This window comes from Contarinia nasturtii, unplaced genomic scaffold, assembly GCF_009176525.2.
Source record: "Contarinia nasturtii isolate CC-2019 unplaced genomic scaffold, AAFC_CNas_1.1 Cnas_scaffold_493, whole genome shotgun sequence".
Lineage (NCBI taxonomy): Eukaryota > Metazoa > Arthropoda > Insecta > Diptera > Cecidomyiidae > Contarinia > Contarinia nasturtii.
Window position 1 is genome coordinate 780,965 of NW_022197846.1, and position 17,745 is coordinate 798,709.

At 32.9% G+C, this 17,745-nt stretch overlaps 5 protein-coding genes across 6 annotated transcripts; 3 read left to right on the forward strand and 2 right to left on the reverse strand.

The window, feature by feature from the left end:
• Positions 1-228: 228 nt before the first annotated feature.
• On the reverse strand, positions 229-1,656 carry LOC116339119. Its single transcript, XM_031764797.1, has 2 exons — positions 542-1,656; positions 229-471 (listed from the first exon to the last, which is right to left on the reverse strand). Exons 1-2 carry the CDS (start codon positions 1,530-1,532, stop codon positions 299-301), a joined length of 1,164 nt encoding a protein of 387 aa, XP_031620657.1. The 5' UTR covers positions 1,533-1,656; the 3' UTR covers positions 229-298.
• Positions 1,622-3,159, reverse strand: LOC116339123 (retinol dehydrogenase 14-like). Its single transcript, XM_031764801.1, has 2 exons — positions 1,808-3,159; positions 1,622-1,719 (listed from the first exon to the last, which is right to left on the reverse strand). The coding sequence occupies exons 1-2, from the start codon at positions 2,237-2,239 to the stop codon at positions 1,705-1,707; spliced, it is 447 nt and encodes a 148-aa protein (XP_031620661.1). The 5' UTR covers positions 2,240-3,159; the 3' UTR covers positions 1,622-1,704.
• Positions 1,729-3,001, forward strand: LOC116339122 (retinol dehydrogenase 14-like). Its single transcript, XM_031764800.1, has 2 exons — positions 1,729-2,207; positions 2,340-3,001. The coding sequence occupies exons 1-2, from the start codon at positions 2,200-2,202 to the stop codon at positions 2,959-2,961; spliced, it is 630 nt and encodes a 209-aa protein (XP_031620660.1). The 5' UTR covers positions 1,729-2,199; the 3' UTR covers positions 2,962-3,001.
• LOC116339120 (zinc finger protein 639-like) lies at positions 3,015-4,614 on the forward strand. 2 transcript variants are annotated; one of them, XM_031764798.1, is made up of 3 exons: positions 3,015-3,218; positions 3,285-3,566; positions 3,955-4,614. In XM_031764798.1, the coding sequence occupies exons 2-3, from the start codon at positions 3,294-3,296 to the stop codon at positions 4,549-4,551; spliced, it is 870 nt and encodes a 289-aa protein (XP_031620658.1). In that variant the 5' UTR covers positions 3,015-3,218; positions 3,285-3,293; the 3' UTR covers positions 4,552-4,614. The 2 variants fall into 2 exon arrangements, with proteins under 2 accessions (XP_031620658.1, XP_031620659.1); XM_031764799.1 differs by lacking the exon at positions 3,015-3,218 and having other exon boundaries at positions 3,233-3,566.
• Positions 4,615-6,520: 1,906 nt separating this feature from the next.
• LOC116339117 (F-box/LRR-repeat protein 14) lies at positions 6,521-10,592 on the forward strand. Its single transcript, XM_031764791.1, has one exon. The coding sequence runs from the start codon at positions 7,271-7,273 to the stop codon at positions 8,816-8,818; it is 1,548 nt and encodes a 515-aa protein (XP_031620651.1). The 5' UTR covers positions 6,521-7,270; the 3' UTR covers positions 8,819-10,592.
• Positions 10,593-17,745: the final 7,153 nt, after the last annotated feature.

The window sequence follows — 17,745 nt, forward strand, 5'->3', positions numbered from 1 at the left end:
CCTCCAACCAAGGAAAATCCGTAGCTATAGTAGCGGTTCTCAACAAAATTGAATCAATACGTGATTTACAGATTTGCTTTAAATGATTTATTAATTTGCTGGGCTTTGAATGAGTGACCTTTTCAACGGGTAGATGCCGGTGAATTTTCGATGGGTGCGTTTGATGGAACGCACTCTTGTATAATATATATTAATTCAAAAATATTTTTATTAAGAAGAAGAAATAAATCAATTCTTTTTAAATATATTTTTTTTCGTTTTTTAATCGATCTAAAAAAAAAGGAATTCTATAAATATACTAAAATTTGAACTCGAATCGAGAGCCAGATGGTTTGGATGGTGGTTTTTCATCTGGTGTTTTCTTAAGCAGTAAATTTAATAGTTTCTGATTTTGATTGCTTGTTACGTTTGTTTTCAATCGCAAACTGGTGCTCATCACTTCGGAGCATGCACGTAAATCGTTACGCCAATCTATAAAATATAAATGAAAAAAAAATGTATTATTCTCTTTTCTTTGAAAAGAAATTCATGTCAAACTTACAATGATAATCGAAAAGGGCTGTCAAACATATACCAACTTCCTTCTTTAAATTTTCTGCAAGACATTGTTCAATTAACCGATGCATGGCATCGATATTGTGTTGTTTTAATAAGGTTAACGCAATCCATCCAATATCTTTTGAAACAGCCGTTCTAATCACATCATGTGCTATAAATAATGCTTCAGCTTTTTTTTGATTTCTGAATAATTCACTGAAAAAACAATCACTCCATGTATAAATAATCAAAATCGATTCATTATAACGGTCATTGATTTGTGTAACGTGAAAAATAACTTTATCGACTATAGATTCATCTTGATTCTTAACAGCATCATAAATAATTTGTCGATAATTTCGAAGAATAAGGCTTTTTGTAGTTTTATTTGTTACACCATAGATTGAATTCAGTGTATTCAGTGCATCATCGAATCTTTGACATTTCCATAAGTGTTGAGAAAGAAATGGCTCAAAATCCAAATTTTTTGCATAAAATTCCAAATTTATCTCTCCACACAAATCGATTAAATGAGAAATTGTGTTCATTGAATTTTCACTATCGTCGCACAGGTGACATAGTACACGTACAATTAATTTTTCGGAGGGCAGTCGCTTCAATGTTAACATTTGTTCAACGATTTCATCGAACGTTTTTCGATCTTCACAATCCATCGAGACCATTAAGTTTCGGTCGAGTTCGTCCTCACTCCAATTAACCATATATTTAGAATCATTGTTTACGTCCACTTTCAACTTAGCTTTTGTTTCACTTTCTGATCTTCGATTTATATCCGCTTCGATTGTTGGTTGAAATTTTGTGGGTGACGCTGATTTCTGCGACAACAATTTGGTTGTAAATATATCAAGAACATCAATATTTGTAGATTTGCTTTGGGTCATTTCAAATGTTGATGTTTGTGGTATTCGCAATCGAAGCATATTCGATTGAAACAATGGAATGGCTCCACTTCTCACAATATTTAAGGTTATCATTTTTCATTTATTTATTTTACCAAAATCTATTCGCCATAAATTATTTAAAAACTAAATCAAAAGTTATGCTATACTTGTTCTGTTTTTTCATAACCATTTGGACTTTGATACAAAACTCAAATTCGTAATGTCACTTTGACATTTACAAATACATTCAAAGACATATTTTTTTTTAATAAAGTGCGTTCTGTGAACATTTGACAATGTGACAATGACTTTATTTAGTTTAAACAAATAATTTATGATTCGTAATCTTTTTCTGTTTTACATATTACATCTTTATGAACCATATATTCGCTAGCTTCCCAAAGCCATTCAGCCATTTCATCGTCTCGGGCAGCCCCACTTTCGTTTGTGATACGGCAATCAGCAAAATATTGTCCACTAACTTGTTCAAGAGCGGGATCAACGGCTAACATTATGGATGTTTGTGCACCAGATTTTGGTGTTTTCATAAATAGTGTTAACGGTGATATTAAAATTTTCAAATGAACTATACCGGGATGCAGCGAATTCGACGTAACGCTAGTGCCTGAAAGACGACTTGCCAATGAACGCGCAAAAAGAACATTAGCCAATTTACTCTGGAAATATGCTTGATATTGATTGTATGAGTTTTCCATATTCAAATCTGTACGGTTTATTCGACCATAACGATGTGCAGTAGATGAGACGGTAATGATACGACTTGGAGTTGATGCTTTCATCAAGTCAAGTAATAAATTCGTTAGGAGGAAATGTCCAAGATGATTTGTGGTTTTCTTTTTTTACATATTTTTAAAATCTAATCAATATTCATTTTAATAGATTCAAAACGTGTGAAAAAAAGTTGCATATCTTAATCAACAATGCTGGCGTAATGGCGATTCAAGAAAGGCAAACCACCGTAGATGGATTGGAAATCCAAATTGGCACAAATCATTTCGGACATTTTCTTTTAACCAATTTATTACTTGATTTATTAAAGTCATCGGCACCAGCTCGTATCATCAATGTTTCAAGTTTTGCTCATAAATTTGGAAAAATCAATCGCGATGACATACAATCAGAGAAATCTTATTCAAGAATGGCGGCTTATGGACAAAGCAAATTGGCAAACATACTTTTTACTTTGGAACTATCCAAACGGTTAAAAGGAACGAAAGTTACTTGTAACTCTTTGCATCCAGGGGCAGTACAAACGGAATTGTCGCGTCATTTTGGCATTTTAAATTATCTTTTGTTACCATTTCAAAATTTAATAAAAACACCAATATCGGGTGCACAAACATCCATAATGTTAGCCGTTGATCCTGCTCTGGAAGAAGTTGATGGCCAATATTTTGCGGACTGCGCAATTGCACCGGTATCAAAGGCAGCTCAATGCGAAGAAACTGCGGCATGGTTATGGTCAACAAGCGAAAACATCACACAGTTGAATAAGAAATAGCTAAATTTTGAAAAGAATTGAAAATTAGTTGAACATTTTTGTGGACCAAAAAAACAAAACCAAAAAAAATATATAAATATAATTATAATAAACATTGTTATTTAAAATCAATAGAACTAAAGAAAATTCTTAAAATCAAAACTGTCGCCCACTGCCAAGCGAGACTTGCTGCGGCGAATTTGCCACAAACACTGATGACAGCTGTCATTTTAATGTTTTTTTTTTTTACCTACTAACGACACAAAGTAAAAACAAACGTGAGTACATTTAATATAATATTCAAGCGATCAAATTTAGTGTTTATATTTTTTTCGAAACTATAGTTCCACGAAATGGACGAAATGTATATAAAAAAAGAAATTAAAGAAGAAATTCCGGACGAAATTCAGCCGAATTCACAAGAAGATATTCCCCCTGAAACAATGCTATTAAATCATTTGATAAAATTGGAAGAAAATGATTTAAATTATGAAGATTTGTATAATCAAGGATGTTCAAGTTTGAATAACGACTATGCATCGAATGAAGATGAGGAACCAGAAAGTGTGTATGTTGACGAGGAGCCAGAAGTTTTCATAGCAAATTTTCCACATGATACGAAAGAGGTAAACGATCAATTTCATTATATTTACTATAAAACTGCTTAATAATATAAATTTGGTTGTGAATATGCAATAATATCCACACTTTTATTGCATTGTGCTTCAACTCCTATAGTGATTACTCTATTTTTTTCCTGCACAAGACCGATTACGATTAGAAACTCTTAAATTTAAGCATTATTGTTTGCGATTTTAAATTTAAAACTGCTCAATACATAAGACATTTCCAACAGTACTTCAAACCAATCAGCCGCCAACTCGCCCTGGACATACATACATATAAACTTTCGATTTTATATATCTAACGATATATTATATAAAAACCGCCTCTCCTATCGTCGCCAATTTGTATCTCCCACATAATCTCTTATGTTTTTTCCAATTAATCCAGGTGAATGATCCACTTGCATCCACTGAACAACAGGAAGAACCTGAACAACAACAGGAAGAACCTGGACACCAAGAGGCTGAAGTGAAACCAAAATTCTGGTCATCCGATGTAAAGATGCGAAAAGTGCGAGTCATACGAACACCTCCGCTAAAGAATTTAGTCAAAAAAACCTATTCTTTACAGCATCGAATGGCCAGCAAATCACAAATTCGAACGTCTGGTTTACCTGGTACCTGTAATAGTTGTCGTACTTGCAAAAAGTCCTTTGAAAGTGTAACCCATTTGCGACAACATGAACTTGCTTGCTTCAAATGCAAACATTGTAATCTAATAGTTATATCTCTAAATTATTTGGTACATCACATGGCAAAATGTCGACGAAAAATTGACACAAGCAAATCGGTATCGAAAGGTCGTTCAAATGGTGGCTTAAACAAAAAATCATGTCACATTTGCTACGCCAAATGTACGAATGAAGAAATGGAAGAACATCTAAAACGAAATCACCTAATTCCAAACGCGTACGCCTGTCACTTGTGCGATTGCAAATTCGACTCAGAATTCGAGGCACATCAGCATTTAAAAAAGGCCCATTAATTATATTCGATTAAATTTATAAAAAATGAATAAATTTTGCTAGAAAAAATCATTTTCACGAAATCTTCTTGTTTCGATTATTATATCCAAAAAAAATTGAAAGCAAATATAAAACTTAATAACTTTAAGCTGCGCTTATAATGATTTTTGTGGTTTTCGGTAGATGGCACTGTTTTACTGAATTTAGCAAAGAACGAAACCGACCGAATGATTCATAGTATTGAAAAATGCTTTTTAAATTTTATGCCAAAATTATTTATTTATTTGTATTATGTGGCACTTAAAAAATAATTCCGATTCGATATGATTTTACTACCAAACACGGTGATATTTTGATGAAATTTAGATTCCATACGAAGAGATGCAATTCAGCATTCAGCAAATCCAGTTAAATACGTAATCCGAATAATTAATTAATAAATAAAGACTATGCCGAAATAGCCCGCATACACACATTTGATATTACCTAGAATAGTCCGCTAGAGCCACATCAAATATCAAAGTCGTATAAAATAAACGGGTTATGCAGCGGCTAAAATACAAATGATTCATATAATTCATTACTTCCATCGGCATGCAAATAAACAAAATACAAAAATGCAACGAATACTACAGCTATTTAGAGGAAAAAAACATCTTATATGTTAATGAAATAAAGAAAATTTAATAAAATACAATACGGGGAAAAGTCGAGAAAAAAAAATTATAAAAATGAAAAAAAAAAAACTGAGAATGAAGAATTAAACAACGTACAAAATAACATTATATACAAAGTGTATCGTAACACGTCGTCCATTTCCAAGTAAAAAAAGCACACAACTCACATCAAAGCAAGAAAGCAAATGATCTTAACGTGGGAGATCCGCTGACATTATTCGTTTATTCCGGTGTCGGTACGTATTATAATTTTTCTGTCAATGTAACAAAACAAAAAAAAATCCATTTCCACCGTAAAGAATTCAAAACAATATTACACCTCCCACCCATAATATAGTAAGTGAATAATGCATTCACCACCCAACCAAATATACTGCCAAATAATAAATAAAATTTCGTGTAAAATAGGCGAAAAAATTAATCAAACAGCTGTTACGAAGCACGAATATCGTACTTGCATGTTTTTACATTCATTGATCAATTTACTTACGATTAAACATTATTTTATAGAATAATATTTTTTGAAAATGACAATCATTTTAATGTTTTGTTTAATTAATAACTCACATAAAATAAAAAGGGGCGAAAGAGAGTATTTTCAATGTTTTCTGTTAAAATCTTAAGTATGATCGTCTGCTATGTATGAGTTTCATATTACAGTCTCATATTCATCAGAATAGAAATAGTTTGATAGAAAACAAGCAAAATAAGGATGAATTTTTTTTTCTTTCTTCATTTTAATTCTTTGATACATTTTGCCTTTGAAAATGGCGTAAATGGTGTAAGTTTCCGTTCAAGCGTCTTCAAAAATATTTTGCCTGCCTGATTTTTCGTCTTTGCATTCGGTTTTTACCGACCAACAAATAAAATTGTGTGTATCGTATCATTGTAGCTCTTAAGCTCATACGAACATTTTCACATACATATTAAAAACTTGCATTGAAATCACACTCTCCTAAGTTGCAGTAATGGAATTCTCTACCATTCGTGCATCTATCTCTTTTGCGCCCCCTCTTTCTTTCCTTTTTCATCTTTCGCATGTGCCTCTTCTGTATATCGATATGTTTTTGATGTGTATGCCTGTCTGCTATAGCCTTCAATTTGCCCTGCTGTTGTTGCTGCATTTCTATCTTCTATCTTCAAATGCGCTGAACGTGGAAAAACTGCGTGTTCCACGTGACTACATTCATACATTACATGTGCATACATTCATATGTATATGTATATACTGCTGTTAAGTATGTATATTAATACGTACATATATACAACGTGCACATATTCCATATTGTGTCTGTATTGTCGAGCCTTCAAAGCGTACATTTTACATTTATGTACTATGAAAGAGAATGCATTCATCCACAATTTCAACATGAACAAAAGAAAATAAAACGCATACGCATACACACACGCACACAACAATAAACATTTGAGTCACCATCGCACACAGTTCATTTCTAACACCAACAACAACGAGAACCTGTTCGTATTGTGTCTATGGCTGCACATTCGCACATATCTGTGCATACAACAAGCAAACGCATTTGTGTTGGTAAGGTTGAGATAATGTCAGACGACGCTTGTGTGCGAGCAAACACACAACTTGTACAGTACACATAACACCCAAGTGCACACAGCCATTCAGTTATCCGTAAACAGTTGATCGGCAATGACATACGTCTTTTCGGCGGTGTTTATCAAAATTTCAAGTTATCGAACATATAGTGAGTGGCCGAAAAATATGTGATTTCGTCAAGCTGAAGTAAATTTGTAGTAAATACTTGAACAAAACAAAAAAAACGAAAATATAATATAATCAAAGAAAATATAAAATATTAATTGAAATAAAAAAAAAGAAATATTAGCTGAAAAATTGTTTTGTGGATCAAATGTTGTTTGAGTTTTGTGAACAATTGAAGAGTACGAAAAAAAAGTAAAAATCAAAATTGGTAAACAAATTTTTCTGCGACATAAATTGATACAAAAAAGGCTTCGATCAGTGTTTTAGTTTGGTGAAAATAAATTAGTAAACAAAATTTTTGCGTTACACACAATCACTTTCCTCATGATGGAGGATGCACCGCTCATGCAAACTGAGCTGCCCAGCATGATAGGTGGCGGACTTGTAAATGGAATGAGCATCGGTATTAGTAATGGCGGCGGTTCAATTTCACATCGACCACATCGACAACATTTTCACCATCATCGTTACGGTCCATATCCATTACATCGGCCACATTTACAACCTGTATTTTTTCATTCGAATCAACAGCAACGACACATTGGACTGAGTCATCAACCGCAGCAATCTCAACAAACCACATCTTCGTCATCATCATCATCGTCATTGGTGCATTCACAAAAGCTCATCGATTCAACGAATATTGCGTCGGAGGAGCAAAATGAACCAGAGGGAACACATATTACCCACTTGTATCCGGAAATTTTAACGCAAATTTTTTCGAAACTAAGCGTACGCGATCGAGGCCGAGCCGCTCAAGTATGCACAGCATGGCGTGATGCTGCATATGAAAAACGTGTATGGAAAGGTGTTGAAGCTCGATTACACTTACGACAAAAGAATAACAATTTATTCACATCATTGCAACGACGTGGTATTCGCAAGGTCCAGGTGCTATCGCTTCACCGAACAATAAAAGATGTTATCTCCGGTGTACCCAATTTAGAGACGTTGAATTTAAGCGGCTGCTATAGCATTACTGATTCAAATCTATGCAAAGCATTTAACCAAGATTTGCCGAATTTAAAAATTCTCAATTTGTCACTGTGTAAACAAATCACCGATACAAGCCTCAATCGAATAGCATACCATTTGAAAAATCTAGAAATCTTAGACCTGGGAGGTTGTTGTAACTTAACAAATGCATCATTGTCCGCCATTGCCATAAAACTGAAGAAATTACAACGATTAAATCTACGATCATGTTGGCAAATTACCGACCAGGGAATTTGCCAATTGGCCGGTTTGAATAAAGATAAAACAGCCGTCGCATCACCATCCGATCAATCGCTTACATTGAAATATCTTGGTCTACAGGATTGTCCACGTCTTACCGATGAATCGTTGAAATACATTTCACAAGGTCTCCCAACCGTTGAATCGATTAACTTAAGCTTCTGTGTATCAGTTACCGATAGCGGCTTAAAGTACCTAGCGCGCATGCCAAATCTAAAGGAGCTCGATCTACGAGCATGTGATAATATATCAGACATTGGTATGGCTTATTTAACTGAAGGTGGATGCACGGTTACCTCCCTCGACGTAAGTTTCTGTGATAAAATTGGTGATCAAGCATTGAATCATCTATCACAGGGTCTGTTTCATATGAATTCGCTAAGTTTAAATCATTGTCAAATCACCGATGAAGGTCTTATGCGCATTGCCAAGAACTTACTTGATTTGGAAACACTTAACATCGGCCAATGCGATAAGGTCACCGATAAAGGACTACAATCATTAGCAGAATATCTACACAATTTGCATTCCATCGATTTGTACGGATGCACTCAACTCTCGCAAATGGGCTTGGATGCGATCATGAAATTACCAAAGTTGACAAGAGTGAATTTTAGCCTGTGGCTTGTAAGGTGATGGAGATCTGGAATTTTTTAAATGAAATTCATTTAACTCAGTTAAGTGAGACCTTGTCTCTTTGTTTGTAACCAAAATCGAAAGTTATATTTTTGGTCGATGTGCGGTTTCAACAATAGGTCTCAGCGGAAGCAAAGACAAAATGAGATGAAACGTCGTCATTTCGCAAAAAAAAAAATTATAGTTCTGTAAAATTTATTACATTCATCTTGATTCGGCTGTTTAAGGCTATGTGCCATCTGAACGTTATCAGATAGAAATTATGCAATATTCTATGCAACATTGCAATAGAAATATAAAACTTAACGCTCTTCTCTCATACGTATTTCATCTATATAAATAAAATATCCGATTTCCAAACAAGGTTTTTGGATGATCCATTATTCCATTCCAATATTCCTAATTCATACATATTACGTATGTCAATATGTTATTAAAATTGATTATTGATTCAGATTCGGACATAATTTTCTTTTCAATTGCAAGACAAAGCTAATAAATAGTAAGATTTGGCGAATTTAATTCAAAATAGATAAAATGAACTATACAATACAAACAAGAAACAAAACTGGAAACCAATTCAACTTAAAGAGCAACACAGCCATTTGCATTGTTCCAATACAATTCAAACAACTTAATTAACGCCGCACTTTCGTGTTTTTTTTTTTGTTTCATTGTTACCTGAATGTTATTTTTTTATATTTAAATCATGAAAATACAAAAGCGAGAAAGAAAAATAAAACAATAGTCAACTGAATGATAGAAATAAGATTGGCTTTGCTTTCAGTTTCATTCATTTATGAGTACATTGTATACAATATCAAGTAAAATGCAAATCATTATAAAAATGTATTCCCTTGCAAATACAAATCAATGAAAAAAAAAAATGAAAACAAAACCAAGAACAACCTAAAACTAAGCAATAGAAATAATAATAAAATTGTTCAATTAAATTCGTAAAGCGTTACAGAACTGGTTCTGTATAACTGCATTGAACAAATATTTGAAAATAATCATGAAAGAAAAAAATATTTAAATCACTAATACAACATTTAGGAAGATTAGCTTTTTTTCAAATTCTTTTATGTTTCTACAAAAAAAAAATGTTTAAAAATGTACATTTCCTTCTGCTGATGTTTTTTTTTAAATCAAATATTCTTTTTTATAATTGTATTAAGAAACGTTAATTTCGTTTACTTTGGTTTATATTTGGATTTATTGAAAATTAATTTGAAGGTTCTACTATTTTTGTTTTAGATTTTTTTATGATATACAAGTTCAAAATGTATGTTTTCATTTGATATTATTAGATAAAAAAAAATCTGAAAAAACCACATGTTTACGAAATTTTTTTACTGAAAATGTGAGTGATAAATACAAAGAGACGGAGTGGAAGAAAAAGAGACAAAACACGACTAAATCAAACCAAAAGTTGAAAATTATATTATATACAAATTAAATTGATTGCATTTGAAAATGAAGAAAAAATAAAATAAACAAACACATTGTTTTTGCGTTAAGAATTTTTGTATAGACGATTTCCAACATTAGAGAAAATGAAATTATAGTTTTATGTTAAAAGAATGAAATGTTGGAAGAACGAAAGAGGAAAGACAGAAGACGAAATGTCACAAATATGTGTATTGTATATATATTTTTACCTAAAAACATTGTCATTTTTGTTTTCAACAAAATGCAATTGCAACAAAAATAAGGAACAACTTTTTTTTATGTTTATTGCTAAAAACTATTCTACGATTATTATTACGATTATTGGGCTTTATTATTATGACTAATATTAATTATACCGCCCTGAAATAAACGAATAAAACAACCTTTTTTGTTCGGAAAAAGTTTAAAAAAAAATTAAACACTATTGTTTTCTTTTATGAGTTTTGGACTTACAGTATCTACAATTCTACATGTGTTGAAAATTTAGAGAAATGGCAAAGAAAAAATATGTCAATGGTTGGGTCACATCGTCGCCGGGTAAGTTTACATGGTAAGAAGAAAATCCTTTCTACTTTATGGGCAATATATTAAACTTCATATTCTTCAATAAAACTGCATATTGTTTAGTGATGGAGTGAATGAATATAAGCTGCATTTTTGAGCAAAAAATTCTTTGTCTGAATACAACAACTGTGATTTTATCACAGTCATATCTCGTTTTCTCTCTCTCTCTCTCTTCCTATCCATCTTTCTCTTTCTCTGTCTCTTTCTCTGACTCTAACATGCGTATTTTTCGGTCATTTGTTTGTGTGTCCGTTTTACAAACAATTTAATATTTCATCTTTTTTTCTCGTCGCTTTTAATGTTTGGTGCGTTTAGTTTCTGCTAATGGTTAGAGTGTTAACGTGTCATTTGAATGTCATAAAACGAGTGCGAATACACATATGCCAAACGACCGAGATATACAAAAACGAGACACAAACCAATGAAAATCTCTATGAACGAAAAGCAATAAAACAGTCGACAATAGAAATAACGATAGGAAAAAAAACCCAATTGAATTCTCAGCCTCTCGTTCTCTTTATGCTTTAGACACATATATACGTGCATACTTCAAATTAAATGACATCATTCGATGTGCCTATCCATAAACTGAGTGGATTACTTCTCTCTTTTTGTAGTGGACGGCAACAGGTAAAAACTGATGCGAGTTTTTTTTTCTCTGCTGTTTCTATGGATGCTGCGGCAGAAGCATGTCATAAAAACACTCATCGATATTAGCAGACATGATGAAAAAGGTGATAGAAAAAAGCGTTTCATAAAAGTGCATTTCATATTAAAGTGGATCGATGGCAATGATGGCGAGCAATGCATCAATTTGACATTGACGCCCATTTGTTCCTTGCACATTTACCAAATCAAATCGCATGAATGCTTTTGAACTCAAATTGAATTCATCGAGTCAAAAGGTAATTGGAGAATTTCTTGGCTATATTTACGGAAAGTCAAACAATTGTTTGCAGCAATTAACATGCGCTGTCACAATTGGCAATTAGTTGCAGCAAATCAAATTTGAAGAAGACCATTTGTTCAGTCAATGCAAAAACAGCACTCCATCACATTGGCATTCAGTTATTTTCATTATTATACAACTTTTTTTTTCTTCGCCTTATTCAAAACATTGAATGCATTGAAAACGGTAGCTGCGTTTAAAATATACAAAATAGCAGCAGCAGCAGCAGCAGTAAGTCGTTTTGTTTACGCATTCAGTATTTTATCACAATATAAAAAGAGCCAGCTACCCATTGACAATCAATTGAGAGAAACAATGAAAAGCAACAGCTCCAATTTTCTATGCTTTCCTAATACCGTTGTTTTTTGAAACAGCATGTGGCTTTGTTGGTATTCCATGTCTTATCATTCATTTTCGGACGTGCCGAACGTGTGAAACTTTTTTTTTCTAAGTGTCATAAGCTCCCCCGAAGTGGGGAAATTCGGAGACTTTTTTGAAAATTAAATTCTACCACTATTTAAATTTATTCATACAGCATATCGTTGTTTTTACCATCAATTGGTATGGCAATAACCATATATTTTAAATGCACGAAAAAAATTGGTAAGAAATATCATAAAACTTTTTTTTCAATTATTTCGATTTTTGTAATTCAAATTCAAATTCAAATTAAAGTAAAATAAAATGGACTTTATTCATATATTCAATTTAATTTAATGCAATAAAATTGCTGATGGATAAAGAAATTGCTTTTTGTGTTCAACACAATATACAACACCAATGAAAATTTGTTAAGTATGAATTATTAATTCGTATCGGTCACTTTGCAGATCGCATATATATTGTTAGTCGTATTGCTTCTGGTTTCAATTTTACACACAAATTCCATAATAATGCAATGAATGCATACATCTAACCAGATAGGTGCTGTTTTTTTTACTTAGGTTAGCAAAAAATCTATTTGAATATGCACGCAATTAATACCTAGCAAAAAAAATGCAAAAACTGTGTGTCGTCTAGTTTCAACATTGCGTTTTGTGTGATTGCCGAACCAAGTGATTTCATTTCTCATTTTTTTTTTAATTTGTTTCTTTACCGATCTTTGATTTTTTTTTTTTTATTCTCATATAATCAGAATTATTTGGCGGTACTTAAAATTATTTAACCTTCATCGATCGCATTTGTAGAAATGTGAAGAAACTGATTTTTATAGAAAGTAGAAAACTAATTTTTTAATACTATTATTTCAAATTTACACAAAGTAAACGAACTATTCTTTGCTTCTGTCCATTTGTAAGATGTTCTCACATGTTTATAAGAAATCTAAAACAGTTTGGTCATCTCTAATTTTTTCAACAAATCTCCCCTAAATTCAAAGTAATTAACTGAATACTGTGTGTAACCTTATATATTCCATCTATGAATCAAAAAAGCAAGGGCAAAATCGAAATTCCCCCGTTACCCACCCCCGTAATACATTCAAATATTTAACCAAGTGACCTCCAAAAAAGACGGTCGCTCAATAAAAAAATTAAGTGAAGAAAACTTATGAAAAAAAAAGTCTTGAGAAAATCAGATCTGGTTTTCTCTAAAATCACCGAAAAAGTAAATATATGCGTTTCACATTAAGCAATACGACCATTTTTGTATAGCGCAAATAAACATAAATACCACAAGGCAAGAAGGCAGGAGGTACGCAACTATTTTTTTTTATTTGAGTCTATTACTATATCCAGAGAAATCTCATACGAACATATAACGTATTCAAGGGATTGTTTATTCAATTCCAGTGTTTTACTGTGAATCACTCCCAACACAGTTATAATACGTATGCAACAGTTGTGCACTCTCTCAATTAATCTTTCGGGCATAAAAAAATGTGGAGAGACAGAGAGAGAAGCAAAAAATGGTGATTACAGTAAAATAAAAAAAAAATCTTGTCGTCACTACTCGCTTATTGCATTCAGCTCACATTCATATGAAAATACACCGCACCGCTGTTGAAGAAGCCGAACTGTGCGTATTTACACATTCATACTGGCGCTTCATCATCAAATAATTTTGGAAGAGTAAGTTTTTTTATGCCATGGATATTTAAAAATACTTCCTTAAGAACTTTCACGTCGCTTTTCATCTTCAAAGTGTGCCATGAATTCTGATATGCGTTGATTGCATCAGAAAAAAGCAAACTCGGCTCACTTTAAAGAGAAAAAAGTCTTTGATTCAGAAGTCTGTGAGATCCATAGCACAAAGAATTTTCCACAAAGAAAAAAACTATTAAATCGCAAGAATACTTACTCTCGGCTGGGGGGTTATTCTCATGATTGAAGGTGGTCGTCCGACCCTACTCCTCCTGTGCTCATGTATGTAGCCAACCATAATCTGTGACTCGTTATAAAAATTTGTTTACATTATACAAATTTTATGTCCGACAACTATATTTATTACGTTTTTATTTCAGCTTAATTTTGCTGTATGACAAGTATGGTATACACCGTTTGAGTAGAAACATGTTTGAAAACTGAATTCAGAACGCATAATCCCGAATTGTTAAGTGATATCAGCCTATCACAGCGTACGCTAGTTCGCACGAGTGACGATATCGAAACGTTGCTTCATTGCCTTGATATAAAGGGATGACATTTCGGCAACGTTTTTATCACTCATTCTGTACTTTCGACAACTTTGTAGAAAAAAAAGAGTAGTATTAAATTGAAAACACGGAATGATCTCAAGTTTGTCGAACATTTTTGACATTTTAAATCAAATTTTGTTGCGTCAATTGATACAAATATTAGTTAAACAAACGAAATGCTCATGTTCTCAAAAAAAAAAATCGAAATTGACACCTTTTTCTTCAATTTTGATGGTGAATTTTTGTTGTTCACTTGTTTTCTCGTAGCTTTGCATTCCTCAGATTCAAAATGCGCGGACCACAAAATATCAGTATATTTAATATGCAGCGAGTGAAAAGTGTATGGTAAATATACTAACATGTGTGTACCATGTGTATTTCCCTCTACATATCAAATTCTTCATCAGTGTCTTATGAATTGCTTGCATGAAAAACATAGAATACGTTTGCCACTAAGTTGTTGAGTTTTCAATCGCATAAAATGAAATAAAATTCAAATGCCAACTGAAAACGGAAAAATTAAAAATTATCGAGGCGGCGAATATCGCTTCAATTTTAATCGTGTACGTTTCTGTCGATATAATTAATAAATAGTAGTGTTTCTTTTTCTGCTCTGTGACATATGCACTATACACTAACTGTAAAATGCAAACGGGTTTGTAACGCACATCAGACGCGCTGACTTTGTTTTTGATTTGATATCGTTTTCTCCTTTCATTTTCAATTTCGAAGCATACAAGTGCTTTCTCTTCTCTCCGAAAATGCTCAATTAGTCATATTTTAATTATTTCAAACTGTTTTTTCCTTCTTTAAAATGCAACTATTCATATCGAACAAAGCGGCATCAAGAATTACAACATTGATGACATTAAAAATGGACGAAAGAAATATTTTTTTGGTATTTTATATCAAAGCAAGAAATTAAGGACTTTTTTCAGTGGAGCGTGTACAACTTGAAAAGTGTTTGTGCACAATACTGATGATTTAGATAATAATCGGTGTACGAACAGTTCCAAAATACATATGTTTCTCGCGCATATTTTCACCAATAGTTCAGCATGGCTCTTATTCATTACTTTTAGGTACGTAAATGAGTGTCGACTCAACGTACACCATCCATGAAAATCGATTGAAACAGAAAAAAAACAGTGCATACACCGCGACAATATATGTACACAGAATAAACGAACTTACAACTTGCTATTCGTGCAACTTTTTGCCGGTTTTACCGAACGCATATTCTTAATCAGTTGTTTCCCCCATGAATGTTGCTCGCCGCCTGATACTATTCTTTTCGTTCCTTTTTTCCCGATACGCTCGTCTCGTTCTCCGAAAATATTTGTTTCGTTTATAGCAGAGAAAGCGGTACAATATCAGAGGAGAGAAACATACTCAGTAAAAGTTGAAAAAAAAAAAACAACATACAAACATATCACACAAAGAGAAGACATAGAATATAGAATAATATTGTACAAGGCGAACAATACGTCGAGCGGATATTGTGTGTCGTGAAGAACAATGAACCACCGAACAGAATGTTCATTGCATGCAATGCGTGTACTGTTTCATTACTTTGTGTGTCTGTTTTGTTGGGTCTTTTTCTCTATCTCTTTCTCCCTCTCTCTCGCTCTGTGTGTGTGTTTCTCTCAATTCCTTTTTTTCTGTTTATCTGTTCTCTACCATTTTACTTGTCTGTTTCTCGCTCTCGCGCTCTGAATTACAATCTGGATGCGCTTTATGGTCGTAAACAAAAGTTTTCTCTTCATATCCAAATAGATAACCAAATACCAACTTATTCAGAATCAAACTGATTGCAAAGCTAAAACTTTTAGGTTGGAAAATTTATTAAACAACTGATTAAAATTTATTCAACGGCAATTTCCGTTTCTGGTTGAATATATTGGTAGAACGCGGTCATTATGAATGATACTTTTTTAGTGATAAATTCAATATTATGCTGATTCAAGCATGAATTCATACATTTTCACCTTGATGAGTTAAATTGCAATCGAAATGAAAATCGATTTACATGGAAATTTAAATTGACAGCCAAATCTGTATATATATATTTTTTTATTTTTTGTATCTGTATGTAAATTTTCTTGAAAATTGTCAGACCAGGTGCAAAGAGCAAAATGTTTTTGGTGTATGTTGTCTCCTCTATTTCATGTTCTATGCATTTGGAATCGCCAGTTTGATTCGAATTGATTTCATTGCTAGGGCATTGCCAGCGAGAAACTAAACAGCAAAGTAACATAGTAGTTTCTGTGCTGCTCACGGTTATACGTCAGAAGCTCGCATGCATTCACCCATACGAGTTTACAAACAAGTTAACTGCCACCGTATCGTCGTTGCAGGTGGATAGTTTCAAGAGTATTATTTTAATTTTACGGTATAAATTATTTATATATCATGCATTTTAGTATATATGCTTGGTATGCGTCAAAATGAAAGAGCGCGACAGCAATACTGCAATGAAATGCCAACGTTTGAAAACGCCTAGCATTATGAAAGATGTGAAGACGTGTAAAAAATCGGCAACGACCCATGCACTCAATGCATATATACACATGTGCACACTGTATATCTCTACAACACGTACTCGCTAAATTATTATGAAGCTAGATATTCAGTCGTTCATTCAGCTTGTTCGATCAAAATTCAATTGAGTTTCAACGTCAACATACACGCAAGAAGAATGATATACACACAAGGAGCACACACGACGATGACAACGACCAAAGGACTCAACCAACAGAGCAAGGCATAGTGAAAAAAATATATACACTTTATCGTAACGTAGCTCGTATTGGGAAAAACGGCAATTCAAATGGTAATGACCTTTTGCCTGTGAAGATACGCATAATATATTCACGATGTCGACGGTGTTGAAAATAATAATATTGCATGAATCATATAAAACGTATTAGACATTTTTTAAACAAAATGTTAGCCTTTTTATTTCCAAATAACATAGCTCTCAGCGCCGTAGCGGTCATACAACCATTCGGGGCTCAGTCTCCCATAATTTTTGTAGTTCGCCTGAAATGTTCGGATCATTTATGAAAATGAATAGATTTTTCCTTCTACAATTATGTATGAAATCAAAATTCTAGAGTCAGTTTCGAGAAACAAAAAGTTAAAAGTTATTGATACGAGGGCTGCTCCATATATTTCTAGAATTGGCAATATTTAGTGTTGTCCGACACAAACCATTGTCATATTCGTTAAGTTTAACATTTGGTAGCATAAACGATCTCAGAACGTTCTGTCATACGCGCGCTATTTGTATTGTTTACAGTGACATCTAAATTGCGTCTCAACAAA

Bases quoted from the DNA above. Each gene is read 5' to 3' on its own strand.
- LOC116339120 (XM_031764798.1), top strand. From the start codon at position 3,294: ATGGACGAAATGTATATAAAAAAAGAAATTAAAGAAGAAATTCCGGAC. The intron at 3,567-3,954 runs GTAAACGATCAA...CAATTAATCCAG, and splicing joins TTCCACATGATACGAAAGAG to GTGAATGATCCACTTGCATC.
- LOC116339117 (XM_031764791.1), top strand. From the start codon at position 7,271: ATGATGGAGGATGCACCGCTCATGCAAACTGAGCTGCCCAGCATGATA.
- LOC116339119 (XM_031764797.1), bottom strand. From the start codon at position 1,532: ATGATAACCTTAAATATTGTGAGAAGTGGAGCCATTCCATTGTTTCAA. The intron at 472-541 runs GTAAGTTTGACA...TATATTTTATAG, and splicing joins AGCCCTTTTCGATTATCATT to ATTGGCGTAACGATTTACGT.
- LOC116339123 (XM_031764801.1), bottom strand. From the start codon at position 2,239: ATGAAAGCATCAACTCCAAGTCGTATCATTACCGTCTCATCTACTGCA.